This window comes from Chlorocebus sabaeus, chromosome 12, assembly GCF_047675955.1.
Source record: "Chlorocebus sabaeus isolate Y175 chromosome 12, mChlSab1.0.hap1, whole genome shotgun sequence".
Lineage (NCBI taxonomy): Eukaryota > Metazoa > Chordata > Mammalia > Primates > Cercopithecidae > Chlorocebus > Chlorocebus sabaeus.
In genome coordinates this window covers 106,666,631-106,686,906 of record NC_132915.1, presented here as the reverse complement: position 1 = coordinate 106,686,906, position 20,276 = coordinate 106,666,631, and the positions used below count along the sequence as shown (strand labels likewise).

The window sequence follows — 20,276 nt, the reverse complement described above, 5'->3', positions numbered from 1 at the left end:
TGGTATTAAGTACATTCACATTGTTGTGCTACAAGAAACCCATTTTAAATATAAAGACAAAATAAATTGAAATAAAAGGATGGAAAAGATACGTCATAGTGCTGGGACAACTGGATATCCACATTCAAAACAATGAAGTTGGATCTCTACTTCACACCATTTACAAAAATTAACTCCAAATGGATCAGATACCTAGATATAAGAGCTAAAACCACACAACTCTTCAAAGAAAACATCAGTGTAAATCTTTATGACCTTGGATTAGGCAACAGTTTCTTACATGTGACACCTAAAGCACAAGAAACGAGAAAAAATAAAGTGTACTAAATTTTTGTGTCAAAGGACACATCAAGAAAGTGAAAAACAACTCAAAGAATGGGAGAAAATATTTGCAAATCATATGCCTGATGAGAGACTTGAATACAGATTATATAAAGAAACTTATAGCTCAAAAATAAAAAGACAACCTAATTTTAAAAAGGGGCAAAGGAGCTAAATAGATATTTCTCCAAAGAAGATACACCTGGCCAATAAGCACATGAAAAGATGCCATTAGGGAAATGCTGTCTCACACCGATAGTGTGAGATAACCATTTTACACCACTAGGATGGCTATAATAAAAAAGATAGTCAATAATGAGTGTTGGTGAGGATGTGGAGAAACTGCAACCCCCAAACATTACTGTTGGGAATGAAAGATGGTGCGGCACCTCTGTAAACCAGTTTGAGCTACGTGATCCAGCGATTCCACTCCTACATATATACCCAATAGAACTGAAAGCAGGGACTCAGACACTGTCCACCAACAGTCTTCCCTGACCTCCTCCCCCAGTATTCTTCCTCTTGCTTCCTCTACTCTCATTACTAGAGGTCCCTCCTGGCTCCCTCTTCAACTTGTAGACACGCTCCTGCTACAGGCCCTGTGCTTGGAGCTTTCTTCCGAGATATTAATGAGACCTGCTGTCTGGACTTGCTCTCTTCATTCAAAGGTCACCTTCCCGAGGAGGTCTTCCCTGGCCACCCTATTTAAAATTATAACCCCTGTTCAGACAATACTCTCTAACCCTTTTCCCTGCTTTAATTTTCTGCATCACACCATATCACCATCTAATATATTATATATTTTACTTATTTATTTTGATTATTGTTTGTCTCTTCAAACAATCATCAGTGTGTTAGTTTTTTCGGTCTATTTTGTTAACAACAAAACAGGTAGTTTATCTCTAGCTCCTAAGAATAGTGTGTGGCATACAACAAATGCTCATTAAGTATTTGTTGAAAGAATGAATAAATGAATGAATGCACACAAAATAAGTGTTTGTGTAACTGGCAGTTTCCTGGCTGTCTTCTTGGTTGCTATGTCTTACTCAACTACCCTATTTCTAGTAGCCAGGGCAGTATCATGCTCACAGCAGATGCTGTGTAAGAATCTGCTGAACCAAGCGATGGAGCACTGCAAAGGAATCTGAATAGCTGTGGGTTGGCGCCAGATAAACACTCTTCCAACGAACTGAATGGATGAGGCCAGTGAACATAAAATACACCAACGGCAGAAATATGTAAGCTCATCCTATGATAAATTTTCTGTAAGATACCATTGAGAAAAAGCTAACTGCAAAATTAAATACTTAAAATACACTTAGGAAACTGTTTAAAAGAATCTGTTCCATGAGAGCTGGTTGAAAATAATTTTAAAATTAAAACATAAAAGAATCTGAAAGCAAGTCATTTTACAATGAACATATTGTATCAATCTTTCCTGGGGAGGGGTGGCAGTAAATACCAATTTTCACTTTTCAATTTATGTTTGAGTAGAGTTTACCTATTATTGAATAAACGATTATTGAAAAGGAATGCTTCTACATTTCAGGCACCATGCTGGGCACACACATGAAATAATTATACCAGAGTCCAATTCTGTGGAGAATGGAACAAAGTTTCTTCAAGATCTCTTAAGTCGTCTGAGATTTTTTCTTGTCAGAAAGAGTAGACTCAAAATTACTCCTTGAACAAAGCCTTCATCAAAGATCAGCCCATGTGAACCATTTAGGGAAATGAAGCTTGAGAAAAGGAGAGTGGAATCTCCAAAAGGTGCTTCTCATACATGGTTAGCACCTAATACATCTCGGAAATACCAGACAATACTTCCTGTACCATATGCTGAATTTTCCCATCTTACGTAACATTCTGCCTTTCAGTGGCTTTTCCTTGCCTTCCCTATGCTGGGAATCTGGCTACAATTCCCAAACTCTAACGCATAGTTCTTTCCCTTGAAAGGTTTGCAACAACCACAAATACCATCTTGGTCTAAACAGCATACCAAGGCTCCGAGGTCACTACAAAATAGTAATAGAGAAGGCTTGTTTTTTAGCTGTTAGTATGGCCCTGAGATAACTAAAAATGCCTCAAACAAGCAGTGTTGATAAACAGAACAACATGGAAAAAAAGAAGCCAGCGGACCAGTGAGACAGGGCCACTTGAGAGAGGGAAAACAGAGCCATGGACGGATCTGCTCTGTGGGATGGCAGAGGGTGGGCACGCTGTGGAGAACCACAGGGTCAGTGGCTGCCCTTCTTGCTGCTAGACTAATCGTGGGTACCAGACACTAACTCGCTGAAATCTGATACTAGTCAAGATCCCCATGTTCCAAGAGAGGAAATGTCCCTCAACTCTTCCCTTTGCCACAGGGGATGGTGGTTGGTCTAAAGGGATCACAGTTACAAAATATGCATGGAAAAGCAGGGCACAGGCATGTTCTGTGAACTTGCCCAGGGCAGCAGGAGGCAATCAGCACCCTGAATTCTGAACACAGATGAGGACTAAAGACAAGTGAGCTAGTCTGGGCACAGTGAGCTAGGCTGAGCACAGTGGCTCCTGCCTGTAATCACAGCAGTCTGCGAGGATGAGGTGAGAAGATCACTTGAGCCCAGAAGTTTGAGACCAGCCTGGGGTGACACGGCAAAAACTCCATCTCTACAAAAAAATAAATTAGCTGGATGTGGTGGCATGTGCCTGTAGTCCCAGCAGCTACTTGGGAGGCAGATATGGGAGCACGGCTTGGGCCCAGGAGGTTAAGGCTATAGCGAGCCATGATCGTACTGCACTCCAGTCTGCGCGACAGAGTGAGACCCTGTCAGGAAAAGAAAAAATAAAAATAAAAAAAAACCCACCACCACCACCAAAAACATAAGTGAGCTCCACCAGCAACAATCTAGCCCTCAAACATGGCATGATAAAGAAGCTAAAGTCTCCAAACAGAGCTGCTGTCTTTTAAAAGACTACTTTTTTATACAAAAGCAAAAGAAATGGGAAGAACAGAAATGCCCAGAGAAGGGAAGTGAGGGAGGAGAGTATCACCCTTGAGATTACAGTTTCCAGAATCAAGTCTGCATCAGACCCAAAGCATCAACTCTAGAACCCCGAGGGCATTAAAAAAAACAAAAAACAAAAACCCTGCACACCTAATGTATACCACACAGAGATTTACACGTGGCAAACAGAAACTGAAACTGAGCACATAATATCAAGACAAACTTTAAAAGTTTGTGAGGCAACTGTCACTGGCCAGTTAAAAAGGACAATCTCCTGAAAATGCATTGTGTAGGCAGGCTTAGCCGTCACCCCCCTTATAACCTAAGGCGGTGCAGGAAAACCAGACTGTGACAGTGGCACTGCTGCTCCCTGCAGGTAGTCCACCGCTACTACAGAAGCAGCCGGGGCTGAAACACACTGCAGTCAGAACATACCTCATGGCTGTAGAAGGGGTTGCAGGGTTATTCTTCAATTCCTGCACATTTACCACTTGAGGGACATTCTTCAACGTTGATTCAGTCAAAGTGCTTACAGCTATTTAAACAGAGAAGAGAGAACACCATATTAATTCCAGTAAAGGATAAAAAGTTCTAGTCATATATAAACGAAAAACCAAGACACGAGCCCAAGCAGAGTAGAGCCTTATTATGTGAAGGAAATCTACTTTAGATAGTTCTGCAGCACTGTGTTCAAAGGAACACCTGGCCTACTCCATTAACACAGGTGATGGAACAAGGCTTCCTGCAACCGAATCAAATGTCCTAGAGTAGGGGAAAAGAATTCTCTGGCCAGCTTTTCTACAACAGAGCTGAGACACCTGCCACACTGCTAGCTTGTCCTGGAAAAGCGCAGCTTGAGCTAGAGGATTAACAGCATCTGGACTCAGGATTTCTGCCACTCATTCACTGTCTTTCTTTAACACAGGCTTATTATGTGCCAGCCTCTGTGTTAGGGGCTGAGAATACAAAATGTATCTGTAGTTTCTTCTCTAAAGAAACTCATGGTCTAGCGAGATAGACAAGCACAATGGATAAAATGTGGAAAATGGAGCTTGGACAATAATGGGGGAAGAGGCTAAGAGGCGTATATTTGACACCTACTTATCAGATTTTACTTTGTCTTATAATTTTAAATTGTATCCAAAAGACTTAATGACATTCTATAATTAGCAATTAAGGAAGCCTGAGCAAAGCTTGTGGCTCATTTCTAACTGCATCACTGGCCAAGGTGAAAGCAGTATCCCAAGCAGAATGATAGACCTGTGGTTTATTCTCTTCTATTCCCTCTTTCAGAGAAGTGACCTGGTGTAGTGGTGCATGCCTCTAGTCCTAGCTATCCAGGAGGCTGAGGTGGGAAGGTGACCTGGGTTCGGGAGATCATGGAGGCTGCCGTGAGCCGTGATCGCACCACTGCCCTCCAGCCTAGGCAGCATAGTTAGACCCTATCTCAAAAGAAAAAAAAAAGCTTCATGCAACATCTTGCCTACGACTGCACATCTTTCATATTTCATATTCAAAGGTGCCTATACCTTAGAAATGTTTGCATCCAACATGATAATGCAGATCACACCAACTCCTGCTGAGTGGAACAATCCTAAATCCTAGCAGATTTTAACTTTTCACAAATCATTGACTCGATCAGCTTGATTTCAGCCCTGTTCAGCACAATGGCAAGATTCTGCTTGGTCCAAGTAATATTTAAAGAGATCAAAGAATTCTATTTTTAGAAAGCTCAAAGGTACCTTAAAAGTTATCTTTGTTTTGTTCTTCAATATATATGTTAGATGCCTTAACAAAGGTTTTAATATTTAAATTTTTCTTTACAATTTTTGACTTATCACTGTTTAATGTTAGTTCCTTTTTCCTAAATCAAACCATTATGTCTTTCTAGTCTTTTAAAAAGAACTATAAATTGTTAAGTGTTCCAAGCAGTGATACATCTAAAAAATAATTCTACTCAGCTAAAACAAAAATATTTGGCTTACATCTGTTTCTTGACCCTGGCACTACTGACATTTTGGGGCTAGATAACCCTTTGTCGTGGGGGTGTCTTACGCATTTTAAAGATTTTTTTTTTTTTTTTTTGCAGCATTCCTGGCCTCTACCCACTAAATGCCAGCAATACTGCCAACTGTTTCAGGGGAGGAGGAGAGGGAAGTGGGGGCAGCCTCTAGTTGAGAACTACTAGCTTATAAAACTGATAACTAGTGATAACTGAAGTCCTTGAGACCAACTACGCAGACTGAAAAATCCTAAGGTAGAACGTTTGGGATAATGACAAGTCACTGATGAAATGTTAAGTGCTAACTGGCTTATTAGAGCTTCCATCTGTAAAAGTTAAATTTTATAATGTTAAAAAAAAAAAAAGCTTTGGTCAGGTGCAGTGGCTCATGCCTATAATCCCAGCATTTTGGGAGACAGAGGCGGGTGGATCACTTGAGCCCAGGAGTTTGAGACCAGCTTGGGTAACATGGCGAAATCCCGTCTCTACAAAAATTTTTCAAATATCTGCCTGGTGTAGTGGTGCATGCCTCTAGTCCTAGCTATCCAGGAGGCTGAGGTGGGAAGGTGACCTGGGTTCGGGAGATCACAGAGGCTGCAGTGAGCCGTGATCGCACCAAGGCCCTCCAGCCTAGGCAGCATAGTTAGACCCCATCTAAAAAGAAAAAAAAAGTTTCATGCAAGATATAGTTGGAGAAGAAAAAATGCTGAACTGAGAAAGAGCAGAGGGTTAGAGTCTGGGTTCTGCTACTTACTGGTGGGATAAGCTTCACTTCTCTGAACTTTAGATTACTCAAACACGAAATAGTCATTCTTTTTGTTTGTGTTTGTTTTGTTTTAGAGATGAGGTCTCACTATGTTGCCTAGGGTGGTCTCAAACTCCTGGCCTCAAGTGATCCTCCCACCTCAGCCTCCCAAAGTGCTGGGATTACAGGCATGAGTCACTATGCCCAGTCAAAATAGGTATTTGAATGGCTATTTTGCATTCAATCTAGTTGCAATCTGTAAGATACTAAGAGATGATGCTAATGTTATTAGATTATCAAATTTCAAAGGTTATAATTTTAGGGCTCTAAGCAGACATTATTCAAAAGTAGGATTAGAAACTTTGTTTAAAAAAAAACCAACCCCACTGATTTCCACCTTAACTAAATGCGGCAGTTCTAATCCCTCCCCTTAAAAGCAAAGACTTTCAGGCCGGGCGCGGTGGCTCAAGCCTGTAATCCCAGCACTTTGGGAGGCCGAGACGGGCGGATCACGAGGTCAGGAGATCGAGACCATCCTGGCGAACACGGTGAAACCCCGTCTCTACTAAAAAAATACAAAAAATTAGCCGGGCGAGGTGGCGGGCGCCTGTAGTCCCAGCTACTCGGGAGGCTGAGGCAGGAGAATGGCGTAAACCCGGGAGGCGGAGCTTGCAGTGAGCTGAGATCTGGCCACTGCACTCCAGCCTGGGAGACAGAGCGAGACTCCGTCTCAAAAAAAAAAAAAAAAAAAAGCAAAGACTTTCAGACCTAGTCTCTGCCTTCTTAGAACTCTCTCCACAAAGGCGAGGGGGCTGTCACGTCAATCTTCTCTTCTGAAGGGCACCAAAGAGAGAGCCCACTGTTTCTTGCCACCTGCTGTCCTGGTCTGTGACTCAGACAGGTCATAATCAGCCTCTGTACAGGTATGGGGCTACAGCTTTTACCTGGTGCCTGACTGGCCATCTGCCGTCTGAGTGCTGCTGCGGCAGCTGCCTGCGGGGCTGAGATGGGGTGGGAAGGACTAGGTGCACCATGTTTCACGGTTTTCGTGGCAAGCATTGTGCTATCGGCCCCTTGAGGAATAATTTTGCTAGCAGATGTAGCCACTAAGAGGAAAAGAAAAATTAAGTGTGAGTGGGTGAGAGAACAGGAACATACAAAAGGTTAAATTGGTAAATTCTTTACGTTCGACTGCAGGGAAAATGCTAAAATTAGCGTTAACATAGAAAAGAACCAGTAAATTAACAGGCTGGCATCTGTACCTTTCAGTTACCGCATGCAATTTGCCTACCCACCTCTACTAAGATACTTTACATTATCATTTCCTGATACTGATTGAGATATAACTTTTATACCAACATAGACCAATTCCCTGATCCCCTCTCACAAATTCTCTTCATTCTAGTACCTAACACCGGTATTTTTCTCTGCTGGAAGTCACTTTGATGCAAAGCCCTGACACTGCACTGAAAGTGTGGGGGCACACCACCAGTCAGTACAGTGAGCCAATACTGACCACAAGCATTGGAGCTGGTGAGTTCTGAGGCAGAATATGCCACAACTCAGGCTGAAATGAGCCTGGATTTGAAAGACACGAGAGAGGATGTTGCTTTATAACTGAGGCAAACAGCCCCCTTTTACTTAGTTCTGAAAAAGACCATTTTAAAAAACAAGCTGGCTCAGCAGAAAAGCTGTTACAGTGCATAACCTTGGAGAACCATCTCCTTCCTCACAATGGCCCAGCAACTGCTTTCAAGGGGAACACACATCTTTTCAATTAGTCTTCTAATTTCTAGAATATTAGTAGAAGTGAGTTGAGCAGCCAGGTGCAGTGGCTCATGCCTGTAATCCTAGCACTTTGGGAGGCCAAGGCAGGTGGATCACCTGAGGTCAGGAATTTGAGAACAGCCTAGCCAACACAACATGGTGAAACCCTGTCTCCACTAAAAATACAAAAATTAGCCAGGCGTGGTGGCGCATGCCTGTAATCCCATGTACTTGGGAGGGTGAGGCAGGAGAATTGTTTGAACCGGGAGGCGGAGGCTGCAGTAAGCCGAGATCGCGCCATTGCACTCCAGCATTGCACTCCAACCTGGGCAACAGAGCGAGACTCCATCTCAAAAAAAAAAAAAAAAAAAAAAAAAGAAGTGGGCTGGAGCCAACCACCATTTTGGTGTGACAGTATAAAACCCAGTTATAATTCCTTCATTAGTTAGAAACATCACAGGGAAAAACCAGTTTGCTTTCCCACTGTTTACTTACCTGAACTTCCCATTACACCAGATGAAGAACCATGAACCAGGTGAGATTTAGCAAAAGGTGCTGCATGAGGCAAGAGACTGGGCTGGATGGAAGGAGTGCGAACCACGGGGGCATGCCGAGGGGCCTGAACCACTGCCTCCTCATCTTTACAGGACGTCCGTGCATCTTCACTCTCCAGAGACTGGGAGACAGATGATGTTGAGCTGACTTCATCCAAGTCTTCATAATATCTCTGAGACAGAAAGGCTGATCGAGACAGGCTGGCTACAAAAGCCCCAAACAAAACACAGTTTAGACAACTCAAAGCAAGCCCAAAAGCTAAGTAATTTTCACTGTTGATAAAACAAAAGTTCAACTTGTAAAATGATTTAATTATTACTTATTTTAAGTGGGAGCAGGTATTGTCAAATGTGAACAAAAATGGTTTTGGGTTTTTGCTCAGATGGGAATTTGAGAAACTGAGCTGTGTGAACGAGAACATCTTGGGGCTGTTAAATAAAAGAATGTGAAAACATAAGAGACAGAATTAATGCTGGTGTCAAAGTAGAAGACCTGGAGCCCTCACTAGTATAATAATAATATACTAGAAATATAACAGGCAAGTTTCCATGGCGGGGTGAACAATCACACCATTACTGTCACCTTCCAATGATAAGCTTCTAAGAACAGGTCCAACGCAAAATGGAATAGACAGAATGTCCTCAGTCCTGAGTGTCTCGAACATTTCCAGATAAATCTAATGATTCCTCTGATTTAGACAATTAGGTTTTAAAAAAATATACAAGAGATTTGGTGCAGTGGCTCAGGCCTATAATCACAGCACTTTGGGAGACTGAGGCAGTAGGACTGCTTGAAGCCAGGAGTTCAAGACCAGCTTAAGCAACATAGTGAGACCCTGTCTCTACAAAAAATAGGGCAACAGAGTGAAACCCTGTCTCAAAAAAAAAAAAAAAAGAAAGAAAAAAAATGGCTGGGCATAGTGGCTCACGCCTGTAATCCCAGCACTTCAGGAGGCCAAGGTGGGCAGATTACCAGGTCAGGAGTTCGAGACCAGCCTGGCAATTATGGTGAAACCCCATCTCTACTAAAAAACACAAAAATCAGCAGGGCGTGGTGGCGCACACCTGTACTCCCAGCTACTCAGGAGGCTGAGGTGGTAGAATCGCTTGAACCTGGGAGCAAAGGTTGTAGTGAGCCCAGATGTGCCACTGCACTGTGACAGAGTGAGACCCCTTCTCAAATAACAACAACAACAAAAATCCAAAAGAGAAAACAGAATTGAACTGAACTGAATCCTGGCCTTCTGTTTAGACTATGAAGAGTAAGGCTTTATGTCATGTTACTTTCTATCATAAATTTCAGAATGCAAGTGAATACTTCCTGTATATTGGAAAAAACAAAAACCAAACAAAATAATCTAGCCCTTTTTCTTCCCTCCCCAAGTTATTTAAAATGGCTCTGCAAATATTTGACTTTTGTGTCCTATGTGCACATGGCTCTGCAAGATTTTATTGTCATAATGTAAGTATAACATAACAAACACCACTAAAAACCAATGCTATGTGCTATGGCTGTCTTATCCAATTTGGTAGCCAGTAGCCATATATGGTTATTTAAATTTAAAGTAATTAAAAGCAAATTAATGAAAAATCAGTTTCTCAATTGCACTAGCCACATTTCATGTACTCTATAACCACATGTGGCTAGTAGCTACCCTGCTGGACAGCAAAGATACAGAACATTTCCATCATCACAGAAAATCTTCCTGTGAGATAACAACTAGGTACCGTTTTAAGCCACTAAGTTTGTGATAATTTGTTATGGCATCCATAGGAAACTAATACAAACCCATGTTCTCTTGGGCCTAATTGCTCTCCGTAATTTCTCTAAAATCCTATTGTAGTTCCTGATAGTAACAATAAAAGATGACTCAAATAATCACATCACCTTCAAGAACTAGACAGAAAGAGACACTGGATTAACTATGTAACCTCCAAGGTCCTATGTAACATGGGGTACTCTTAGTTCCTTCCTTCACCTTTCTGAGGCAATTTCCTGCCTTTGGTGGAGGGAGCCCATCAACTGAAGGATGCAATGGGCATGCTCGCTCACAGAAGAGTGGAGCATGGACTGCTCACTATGCCAAATGGTGCTGCCTCCACCATTAATGGGTGCTGCTCTCTGCTGTGATCAAGGATGCAGCTAACTGCCTGCATTAGAAAGAGGGTCCCACTGAAATTTAAAGAATCTTATTCTGTTTACACTCTAGTTCAGGTAAGGAAAGACAGAAAGCTACGTGACTGGGGGCAGGGAGGGTGGGGAGACAAAAGGATAGAAGTCATATGATCATCTCAGTACATGTAGCAAACCTCACATCTTAAGATGAACTATAGAAAGTGCTCCTTTTGAGATCAAGGATAGCTACACGACACTTTTATGCTGCACTGGAGGTTCTAGCCAGTGAAGTAAGGTAAAACAATAATAATAATAGGACTGGAAAGGCAGAAACATCACCATTAGTATCCATGGAGGATATCACTGTTCCCATAGTTACAAAGCCAAGAAACAGCTACAGACATGTTAGAATAAATGAGTTCTGCCAGGTTGTTGGGTGTAAGTAAATATACATAAATCAACTGTATTTCTCTATACTACATCCAACATAATAAAATTTAAGGGAAAAAAAATCTACCATTATAAGAGCATCAAATTTTTAGCAATCTAACAAAAGATGTACACATCTCCCATGCAGAAAACATTAAGAGAAATTAAAGAACACCCAAATACACAAATACGTACCCAGTTCAGGAACTAAGAGTTCACTACTGCACATATGTCAATTCTCAGGTACATCTACAGACTCAATACAATTCCAGTCAAAATCTCAACTTTCCTTTGAAGGCTGAGGAAGGCAAAATTCCTCCCCCGAAACTTTTTTTCTTTTTTGAGACGGAGTTTTGCTCTTGTTGCCCAAGCTGGAGTGCAATGGCGTGATCTCGGCTCACTGCGACCTCTGCCTCCTGGGTTCAAGCGATTCTCCTGCCTCCCCTCTTTTTTTTTTTTTTTTTTTATTGTGGTAAAATATAACATAAAATGACACCACAGTCACCATTTTAAAGTGTACAGTTCCATGGTATAAATACATTCCTAATGTTGTATAACCGTGACTACCGTCTATCTCCAGAATGTTTTCATCTTCCCAAACTGAAACTTCATCCCCATGAAACACTAACTCCCCATTCTCTCTCCACCAGCTTCTGGCAGTTTCTAGTTCTGTCTCCACCGTTTTGACTACTCTAGGTACAGGGAGGTAGAATTTAACAAGACAATTTTAATGTTAATATGAAAATGTAAAACACCAAGAAAGCCAAAACATTCTAGAGCAGGGGTCAGAAAACTACAACCATAGGCCAGCTGTCTCTTTGTAGAAACACAAAGTTTTGCTGAAACACAGACATGCCCCTCTCATCACATGGTCTGTGGCTGCTTTCCCATTATAACAGCAGAGTTAGGTAGGTGCAGTGGAAACCACAGCGCCTGCAAACCTCAACTGTTCTCCAGCTGGCCCCTTATGGAAAAATCTACCAACCCCTACTGTGAACTGTAGAACTTTCTGCAATGGTGAAATGTTCTTTATATGTGTTTGCCATTACAGTAGCCATTAGTCACATGTGCCTACTGAGCACCTGAAATGTGGCTACTAGGATTGCAAAACTAAATTTTAAATGTTACTTTTATTTTTAAAATTTATATATTTATTTGAGACAGGGTCTCACCGCGCCTTTCCCAGGCTGGTCTCGAACTCCTGGGCTGAAGTGATCCTCCTGCCTCAGCCTCCTCAAGCAGCTGGGGTTACAGGCATGCACCACCTTGCCTTGCAATTTTATTTAATTTAAATGTAAGCAGAGGCCGGGTGTGGTGGCTCACACCTGTAATCTGAGCACTTTGGGATTTTTTTTTGGTGACAGTCTCACTCTGTCGCCAGGCTGGAGTGCAGTTGCGCGATCTTGGCTCACTGCAACCTCCACCTTCCATGTTCAAGCGATTCTCCTGCCTCAGCCTCCTAAGTAGCTGGGACTACAGCTGCGTGCCACCATGCCCAGCTAATTTTTTTGTATTTTTAGTAGAGATAGGGTTTCACCATGTTGACCCAGATGGTCTCGATCTCCTGAGCTCGTGATCTGCCTGCAGATCCAATTGTGAAAGGCAAACTTTAATGTTTCCAGAAGATAATAAAAGTACATACCTACTTTCATTACCTAGAGATGGAAGATTTCATAAACAGAACACAAAAAGTACTAACTATGAAAGAAAAGGCTGATAAATCTCACTATTTCACAATTAAGAACTTCTGATCGACAGGCTGGGTACAGCTGCTCACACCTGTAATCCCAGCACTTTGGGAAGTCGAGGCAGGAAGATCACATAAGGCCAGATGTTCAAGATCAGCCTGAGCAATATAGCGAGATAATGTCTCTACAAAAAAATAAAAAACTAGCTGGGCATGGTGGCCTGGCCTGTGCCTATAGTCCCAGCTACTCAGGAGGCTGAGGCAGGAGGATTGCTTCAGCCCGGGAGGTTGGGGCTGCAGTGAGCTATGACTGCACCACTGCACTCCAGCCTGGGCAACAGACCAAGACTCTGTTTCTAAAAACAAAAACAAAAAAGAACTTCTGTTCACTAAGACATAAGAGGGCAAAAAGGCAAAGTGAGTATCTACAACTCATAAAACCAACGAAGACTGGTCTCCAGAATTTATAAGAACATTTACAAATCAATGATAAAGAGTATTTAATAATAAATGAATGAACAAAAGATTTAATTCGGTACTCCACGAAAGAAGGTATCTGAACGGTTAAAACATTTTTCAAGAGTTCTACCAGAATAGTTAAAAGAAAAAAGACTGACAATATCAAGCTTGGCAAAGATGTGGAACAACTGTAACACTCATCTACTGATGATAAAGTACAACCACTTGGTAAAACTGCTTGGCAGAATCTATGAAAGCTGAGCATATGGATAGACTATGAGCCAACAATGCCACTCCTAGCTATGTAACCAAATGAAGAGTACATATGTGCTCCGAGAGACACACACAGGAATATTCAGAACCACCTTTTCTATAATAGCTATAAACTGAAAGCAGCACATGTCCAACAGGAGAATGACTAAACAAATGCAGCATACTCATACAATAGAATCCTATATAGAGCAACTAAAATAATAGCTAGAGGCAACAACACGGATGGATCTTACAAGCCTGATGTGGAACAAGAGAAGCCCATTTAGAGACTAAGTGAATGGATTTATGTGGTATGCAAAACCAAAACACAGGCAAAACCAAATTATAGTGTTTTGGGAGGTATGCTTACATAGTAAAGCTCTGAAGGAAAACAAAGAAAAGGAGACTAAAGAGAATGACAACTTATGCAATGCAGAATCCTGTATTGGATCCTAGATCCAATCAACGTGTAGGGAGTGGGACAGCTGGCAAAATTTGAGTCTCAACTATATATGAGATAACTGTATACGTTAAATTTCCTGAACCTGCGAACTGTATTATGCGAACTGCATGTATGTGTAAGAGAGCACCTTTGTTCTTGGAGGACACATGCTGAAATATTTAGGAGTAAGGGGCGTTGTCTTTAACTTATTCTCAGATAGTTCAGCAATAATTGTGACAAACATTAGCAAACATATGAGTGAGGGGTAAGCGGGTGCTTACTGTACTCGCAATTGGAAGTTTGAATTTTTTCAAAATACTAAATTTAAAATAACAACAACAACAAAAAAAGGCAAAGGCGAACCTCTCACATAAGCCCATATAATGGTGCCTTAGGGGAGGAAGGAAAACTGGGGTATGCAAGAGGGCTTCTAAAAAATGGCAATATTCTGTTTCTTGACCTGAGTAGAGGCTATAGGGATATGTTTTAGTTTTGCGCACTTTGTGTGTGTTGTTTTTCACAATTTAAAAAGTTAAAAGTGTTTACATGCTGAGTTATTCTTCCCAGCATGCACACTAATATTAAATGAGTATCATGTGCGGTTATCTGCTTAATGTCTGAATTCCTCCTCTTAAATGAAAAGCTTCATGTGGGCAGAGACCATGTTTCTCTTATTTACCACTGACTGGAACAAACTAGGCAATCATATTCATTGAATGAATGAATAAGTAAATTCCATAAATCTCACTTCTAAGGACTCTTATCTAAATATATAATCTGATGTGGGTTAAAGATTTGTGAATAAAGATGTTCTGAGTAAAATTTTGGCAACAAGATTAGCAACAGGCATTATGGCCTTCTAATACAAGGAAATATTGTAATGTCTTTACAAGGCATGTGTTCAAAGAACATTTAAACAAAGAACGCAGAGGAAAAGCTTACGATTTTAACTTTAAATTTTTTTCCAAGTTTTAAAATTTGGTAAAATATAACATAAAGTTTACCATCTTAAGTGTTTTAAAGTGCACAGTTGTTGCGTAATCACCTCCAGAAGTATTTTCACTGTGCAAAACTGAAACTCTATACCCATTAAACAATAACTCCCCATGATCCCCACCTCAGTCAGGGCAACCCCTATTCTCGTTTCCATCTCTATGAATTTGATGTCTCTAGATACTTCATATAAGTGGAATCACATAGTATTTGTCTATTTGTAGCTTATTACACTTAGCACAATGTCCTCAAGGTTCACTTATATTGTAGCATGTGTCAAAAACTCCTTTTTACGGTGGCTCAAGCCTGTAATCCCAGCACTTTGGGAGGCCAAGACGGGCGGATCACGAGGTCAGGAGATCGAGACCATCCTGGCTAACACTGTGAAACCCCGTCTCTACTAAAAATACAAAAAACTAGCCAGGCAAGGTGGCGGGCGCCTGTAGTCTCAGCTACTCGGGAGGCTGAGGCAGGAGAATGGCATAAACCCGGGAGGCGGAGCTTGCAGTGAGCCAGGATCCGGCCACTGCACTCCAGCCTGGGCAACAGAGTGAGACTCCGTCTCAAAAAAACAAAGCAAAACAAAACAAAAAAACTCCTTTTTAAAGGCTGAATAATATTGCTTTGTATAGACAGACATTTTGTTTATCTGTTCATTCATTAACAGACACATTGTTTCCATCTCTTGGCTATTATCAATAATGCTGTCATGAGCATGGATACAAAAGTATCTCTTTGAAACCTTGTTTTCAATTATTTGGGGTATATACCCAGAAGTGAAATTGCTGGATCATCCAGTAATTACATTTTTAATGTTTTGAGGAACCACCAAACTGTTTTCTACAGTGGCTTTACCATTTCACATTCCCACCAATAGTGCACAAAGGTTCCACTTTTTCCATATCTTCACCAGCACTTATTTTCTGTTTTTTGTTTTTTGTTTTTTTTTTAATATAAGGGCTAATGAATTTTAAATCGGAAAAAAATCAAGACACAAAACTGTTATAATCTCAATTTCATTTTAAAATAAATCAGATTTACATATGCAAAGAAAAAAGTTTGGAACTAAAACAAAATAACTAAGTGAGGCCATATCTGGGTTGAGAGAGTGATTTTTTTAACTTTTTAATTTTTTTTCAAGATTCTGTTGCTCAGGCTGGAGTGCAGTGGCATGACCATAGCTCACTGCAGCTGCAGGCTCAAGCAATCCTCCTGCCTCAGCCACCCAAAGAGCTAAGATTACAGGTGCATCTCACCACACTCAGCTAATATCTTTTATTCTCCTTTATACTTTCCATATTTTTCCCAATTACCTACCAAGAGAATGTATTCTTTAGATAAAAAAAAATTATTTAAAAATTCACTTGTCTGTAAGTACAAAAAAAAAAATCAATAAGATTAAATTTCTTTCAGTTATTCTGATTACCAAAAGCATTTGTTATTGGCATTAAAAAATTTTAACTGAAAACAGAATCTCAAAGACAAATTTGGATATAGGTACTAAAACAAAGCAGTTATGCCTAAAGTTGTTCGTCACAAATTTTTCTTTTCTTTTTTTTTTTTTTGAGACGGAGTCTGGCTCTGTCGCCCAGGCTGGAGTACAGTGGCCGGATCTCAGCTCACTGCAAGCTCCGCCTCCCGGGTTTACGCCATTCTCCTGCCTCAGCCTCCCGAGTAGCTGGGACTACAGGCGCCGCCACCACGCCCGGCTAGTTTTTTGTATTTTTTAGTAGAGACGGGTTTTCACCGTGTTAGCCAGGATGGTCTCGATCTCCTGACCTCGTGATCCGCCCGTCTCGGCCTCCCAAAGTGCTGGGATTACAGGCTTGAGCCACCGCGCCCGGCCTACAAATTTTTCTTTAAATTCAAGTTATTATCTAGATAATGTAATGGGAAAAAAATCTTATTTCATCAGTTATATGGCTTCTTTACAGCAAATTTTTTTTTTTTTTCTTTTTTTTTGAGATGGAGTCTGGCTCTGTAGCCCAGGATGGAGTGCAGTGGCGCCATCTCAGCTCACTGCAAGCTCCGCCTCCCGGGTTCACGCCATTCTCCTGCCTCAGCCTCCCGAGTAGCTGTGACTACAGGTGCCCGCCACCACGCCCAGCTAATTTTTTTGTATTTTTAGTAAAGACGGGGTTTCACCGTGTTAGCCACGATGGTCTGCATCTCCTGACCCGTGATCCGCCCGCCCCGGCCTCCCAAAGTGCTGGGATTATGAGCCTACCATGCCCGGACTACAGCAAGTATTTTTAACCACCATTGCTTAATCATACTTTTTTCTTCTTTTTTCATAAAAGAATCCTTTTTCGGCAAGGCACAGTGGCTCACACCTGTAATCCCAGCACTCTGGGAGGCTGAGGTAGGAGGATAACTTGAACTTAGGAGTCTGAAAACAGCCTGGGCAATATGGGGAGACTCTGTCTTTTTTTTTTTCTATTATTTATTTTCTATTCTATTTATTTATTTTCTATTATTTATTTGTTTTTTAGAAAGCCTTTTTCCCAAATGCAAACTTACTCAAAAGTAAACCTTCTCTGGCTAAAGCAGAGGCTAGAATCCAGCTCAAACCCTTATGAATCAGTGCCATATAACTTGAGGACTGCAGAAAACAGTGTAAAAGCCAAAACAACTACCTTGCTGCTTCATCAAGTATATATAAGCTGCTTTTTATTCCAATATTCAGATTAACAACAGATTCTGGGGACATCTTCTCTATCCTCTATTAAGAACCAACACACACACACTTACACACACACACAGAGCACCCTAGCTCGCTGTCTCTCTCTCACACACACATACACACACACACACCCCACTGCACCCTATCAGTACGTACAGACCCAGTTACCAGTTCTCTTTACCTGGAGCAGTGGATCTCACTGGTGGGGTCTTCCTCTTGGCCAAGAAGTTTCTCAGTTGTGCCTGTTTCATGGGGGACAATTTAGCTGCAAGAAATCCATAAACCCAGAAATGATTAAAACTCAGTTTTTAAGATATCAGTAGCTGGAAGAGAACAAAGGGAGTTAAAACACTGGGAAGGATGCAATTACCTGGTACTTTGGGCAAGGATTTGGTGTGAGAGTCTATGGTGGTTTTTAACAAAGCATTGCGCAGGCTTTCAAGGTCACTGTCAAAACTGAAACAGGATAGTGTTACATACAGATCAACTAGGAGCAGAAAGATCTGAGGCTGTCGGGTGTACACTATCCTCCTAAATATAAATGCAAGACGTAAGAATATCCCCTATATATAAACATGCCATCTGACCAACTGATGGAATTAATCTAAAAGAAGTGAGATCACAACCACATTATATACCATCTCCACCCAAACACAACATGATGGTTCCTCAGTAGAAAAAGTAATTAAAATCTACACATTTTAATTGGTTGGGCATGGTGGCTCACACCTGTAATCCCAGCACTTTGGGAGGTGGATCACGAGGTCAGGAGATTGAGACCATCCTGGCTAACACTGTGAAACCCCATCTCTACTAAAAATACAAAAAAATTAGCTGGGTGTGGTGGCGGGCGCCTGTAGTTCCAGCTACTTGGGAGGCTGAGGCAGGAGAATGGCGAGAACCCAGGAGGCAGAGCTTACAGTGAGCCGAGATGGCGCCACTGCACTCCAGCCTGGGCAACAGAACGACACTCGGTCTCAAAACAACAACAACAACAACAACAACAACAACAACAACACCATTTTGTTAAACTCAAGGTAAACTGTCCATCTGCCAGGGTCTGAAAGTCCCCACATTCAAGCAGAATGACAAATCCAGGCTTCAGAAACAAGTCAGTCAACTTAATCCTATCAGTTGACTTTCAATCAACCATGACACTATTACTATGGTGTCTCACTTGCTCTGATACATTCAGCACCCATTTCATCAGTGTAATACTTTACAGACTTAATTTAACTCCCAAACAATCCCATGAACCAGGTTTGTCATCCCCATTTTTTAAGCAAAGAAACAAAGGATCAGAGAGGGTGGGACCCTGACCAGGATCACAAAGGTGAGAGACAACAGAGTCACCTGCAAACCCACATCTGACCCACTCTAAGACTACCCCACATTACTCCCTAAATGTTTGTTCATGCATTCATTCACCCATATTTATTGAGTGCAAGCCCTCTCTACACCTGTGAATGCTGCTCTGGGAAGGAACAGCCGAGGGCAGGCTCCACGGGGAAGTCTGGTTGTAAAGGCGGAGCTGCTGAAGACTATCCACCAGGTGATTCAGCCTCTTCCTCTGTTGGTTGATGATTTCCCGGTTATTGGCTAGGGTGTTAAACAGTGTCTCTCGCTCTGGCACAAGCAGGTGCCTGTTGACAACAATGAGAAAAGAATTAAACATGAATGGTTCAAGTAAAGGAATCTTCCAGTAAAAAACAAACAAGACTAAAATGGTAACAGTAAAAACGATAAAATGGAAAACCAGCACTGGACAAGAACCATCAAGAAATTACTAGAAAATAAAAAGGAGATGAAAGCCTAATGAAAATAAAATGGTATGTGGAGAAAACAGCTAGAAACAGGCATGCCAGGCCTGTAGCAAAGGATAGCATAAATTAGGTGACACCTGAGAGAGGCCCTAGGAAGAAAAGGGCAGGAGTGAGGTGCGAGTCAAGAACAGGGTCAGCTTTCTACTTAGAATTTATGTTTTTCTGAATGTAAATTATATCCAATTAAAAACAAAAACAAAAAACAGGTTCACTGGAAGTCTATGGGAGTCAGTTAATTCTTCAGACTATCGTCAAAAAATAGTGGGAGAGCATCAGGTTTAGTATCAGGGAGCTAACCTGCCCAAAAGAACTAAAACAAAACAGGGACAACAGTAGCTGCCTCTGGGAAGTAGGTCTGACTGCAGAGGGGGACAGGTCTATTTGCTTCTGCTTTTCAGTAGAAATCTTCAAGTTGCTCTGAAATTTTTTTCTGACTGCTTTAATTTGCAGAGGGAATGGGAAAAACCATATAAATAAAAACAAAAGGAATAATCCCACATCAGTTACAAACCAAATTTTCTTTGCTATGGTATGTCAATACAGTCATGTGCCACATAATGACGTTTTGGTCAGTGATGGACAGCATATACAATGATGATCCAATAAGATTACAGTAGAGCTGAATTCCTATTGCCCAGTGATTTGTGTTACAATTGTCTATAGTACAATTGTACAAAACCATGCTATACAGCAGGGGTATCTAATCTTTTGTTTCCCTGGGCCACACTGGAGGAAGAATTGTCTTGGGCCACACATAAAATATACTAATGCTAGCTGATAAGCTTAAAAAAAAAAATCAAAAAAAAAAAAAAAAAATCTCATAATGTTTTAAGAAAGTTTACGAATTTGTGTTGAGCTGCATTCAAAGCTGTCCTGGGCCGCATGAAGCCTGGAGGCCAAGGGTTGGACAAGCTTGCTGTATGGTACTGTAGTCTAGGAGCAACAGGCTATACACCATAAGAGCCTAGGTATGTAATAAGCTATGTCATCTAGGTAGTAAGTACACACAGTGT

General features: G+C 41.3%; 1 protein-coding gene across 6 annotated transcripts in view; it reads right to left on the bottom strand.

Annotated features, from left to right (window-relative positions):
- The window catches only part of NUP214 (nucleoporin 214), a 112,593-nt gene that overhangs the window by 54,939 nt on the left and 37,378 nt on the right, over nt 1-20,276 (bottom strand). For all 6 annotated transcript variants that reach the window (XR_012094894.1, XM_073022018.1, XM_008005907.3 and 3 more), the window contains exons 19-24: nt 18,901-19,083; nt 17,811-17,896; nt 17,622-17,705; nt 8,321-8,584; nt 7,003-7,164; nt 3,747-3,846 (exon numbers count right to left, since the gene is read on the bottom strand). Coding sequence is in view for 5 of the 6 variants with exons in the window: in XM_073022018.1 (XP_072878119.1) it covers nt 3,747-3,846; nt 7,003-7,164; nt 8,321-8,584; nt 17,622-17,705; nt 17,811-17,896; nt 18,901-19,083 (879 nt within the window). In the remaining variant the exon portion in view is untranslated. The remainder of the gene's footprint in view (nt 1-3,746; nt 3,847-7,002; nt 7,165-8,320; nt 8,585-17,621; nt 17,706-17,810; nt 17,897-18,900; nt 19,084-20,276) is intronic.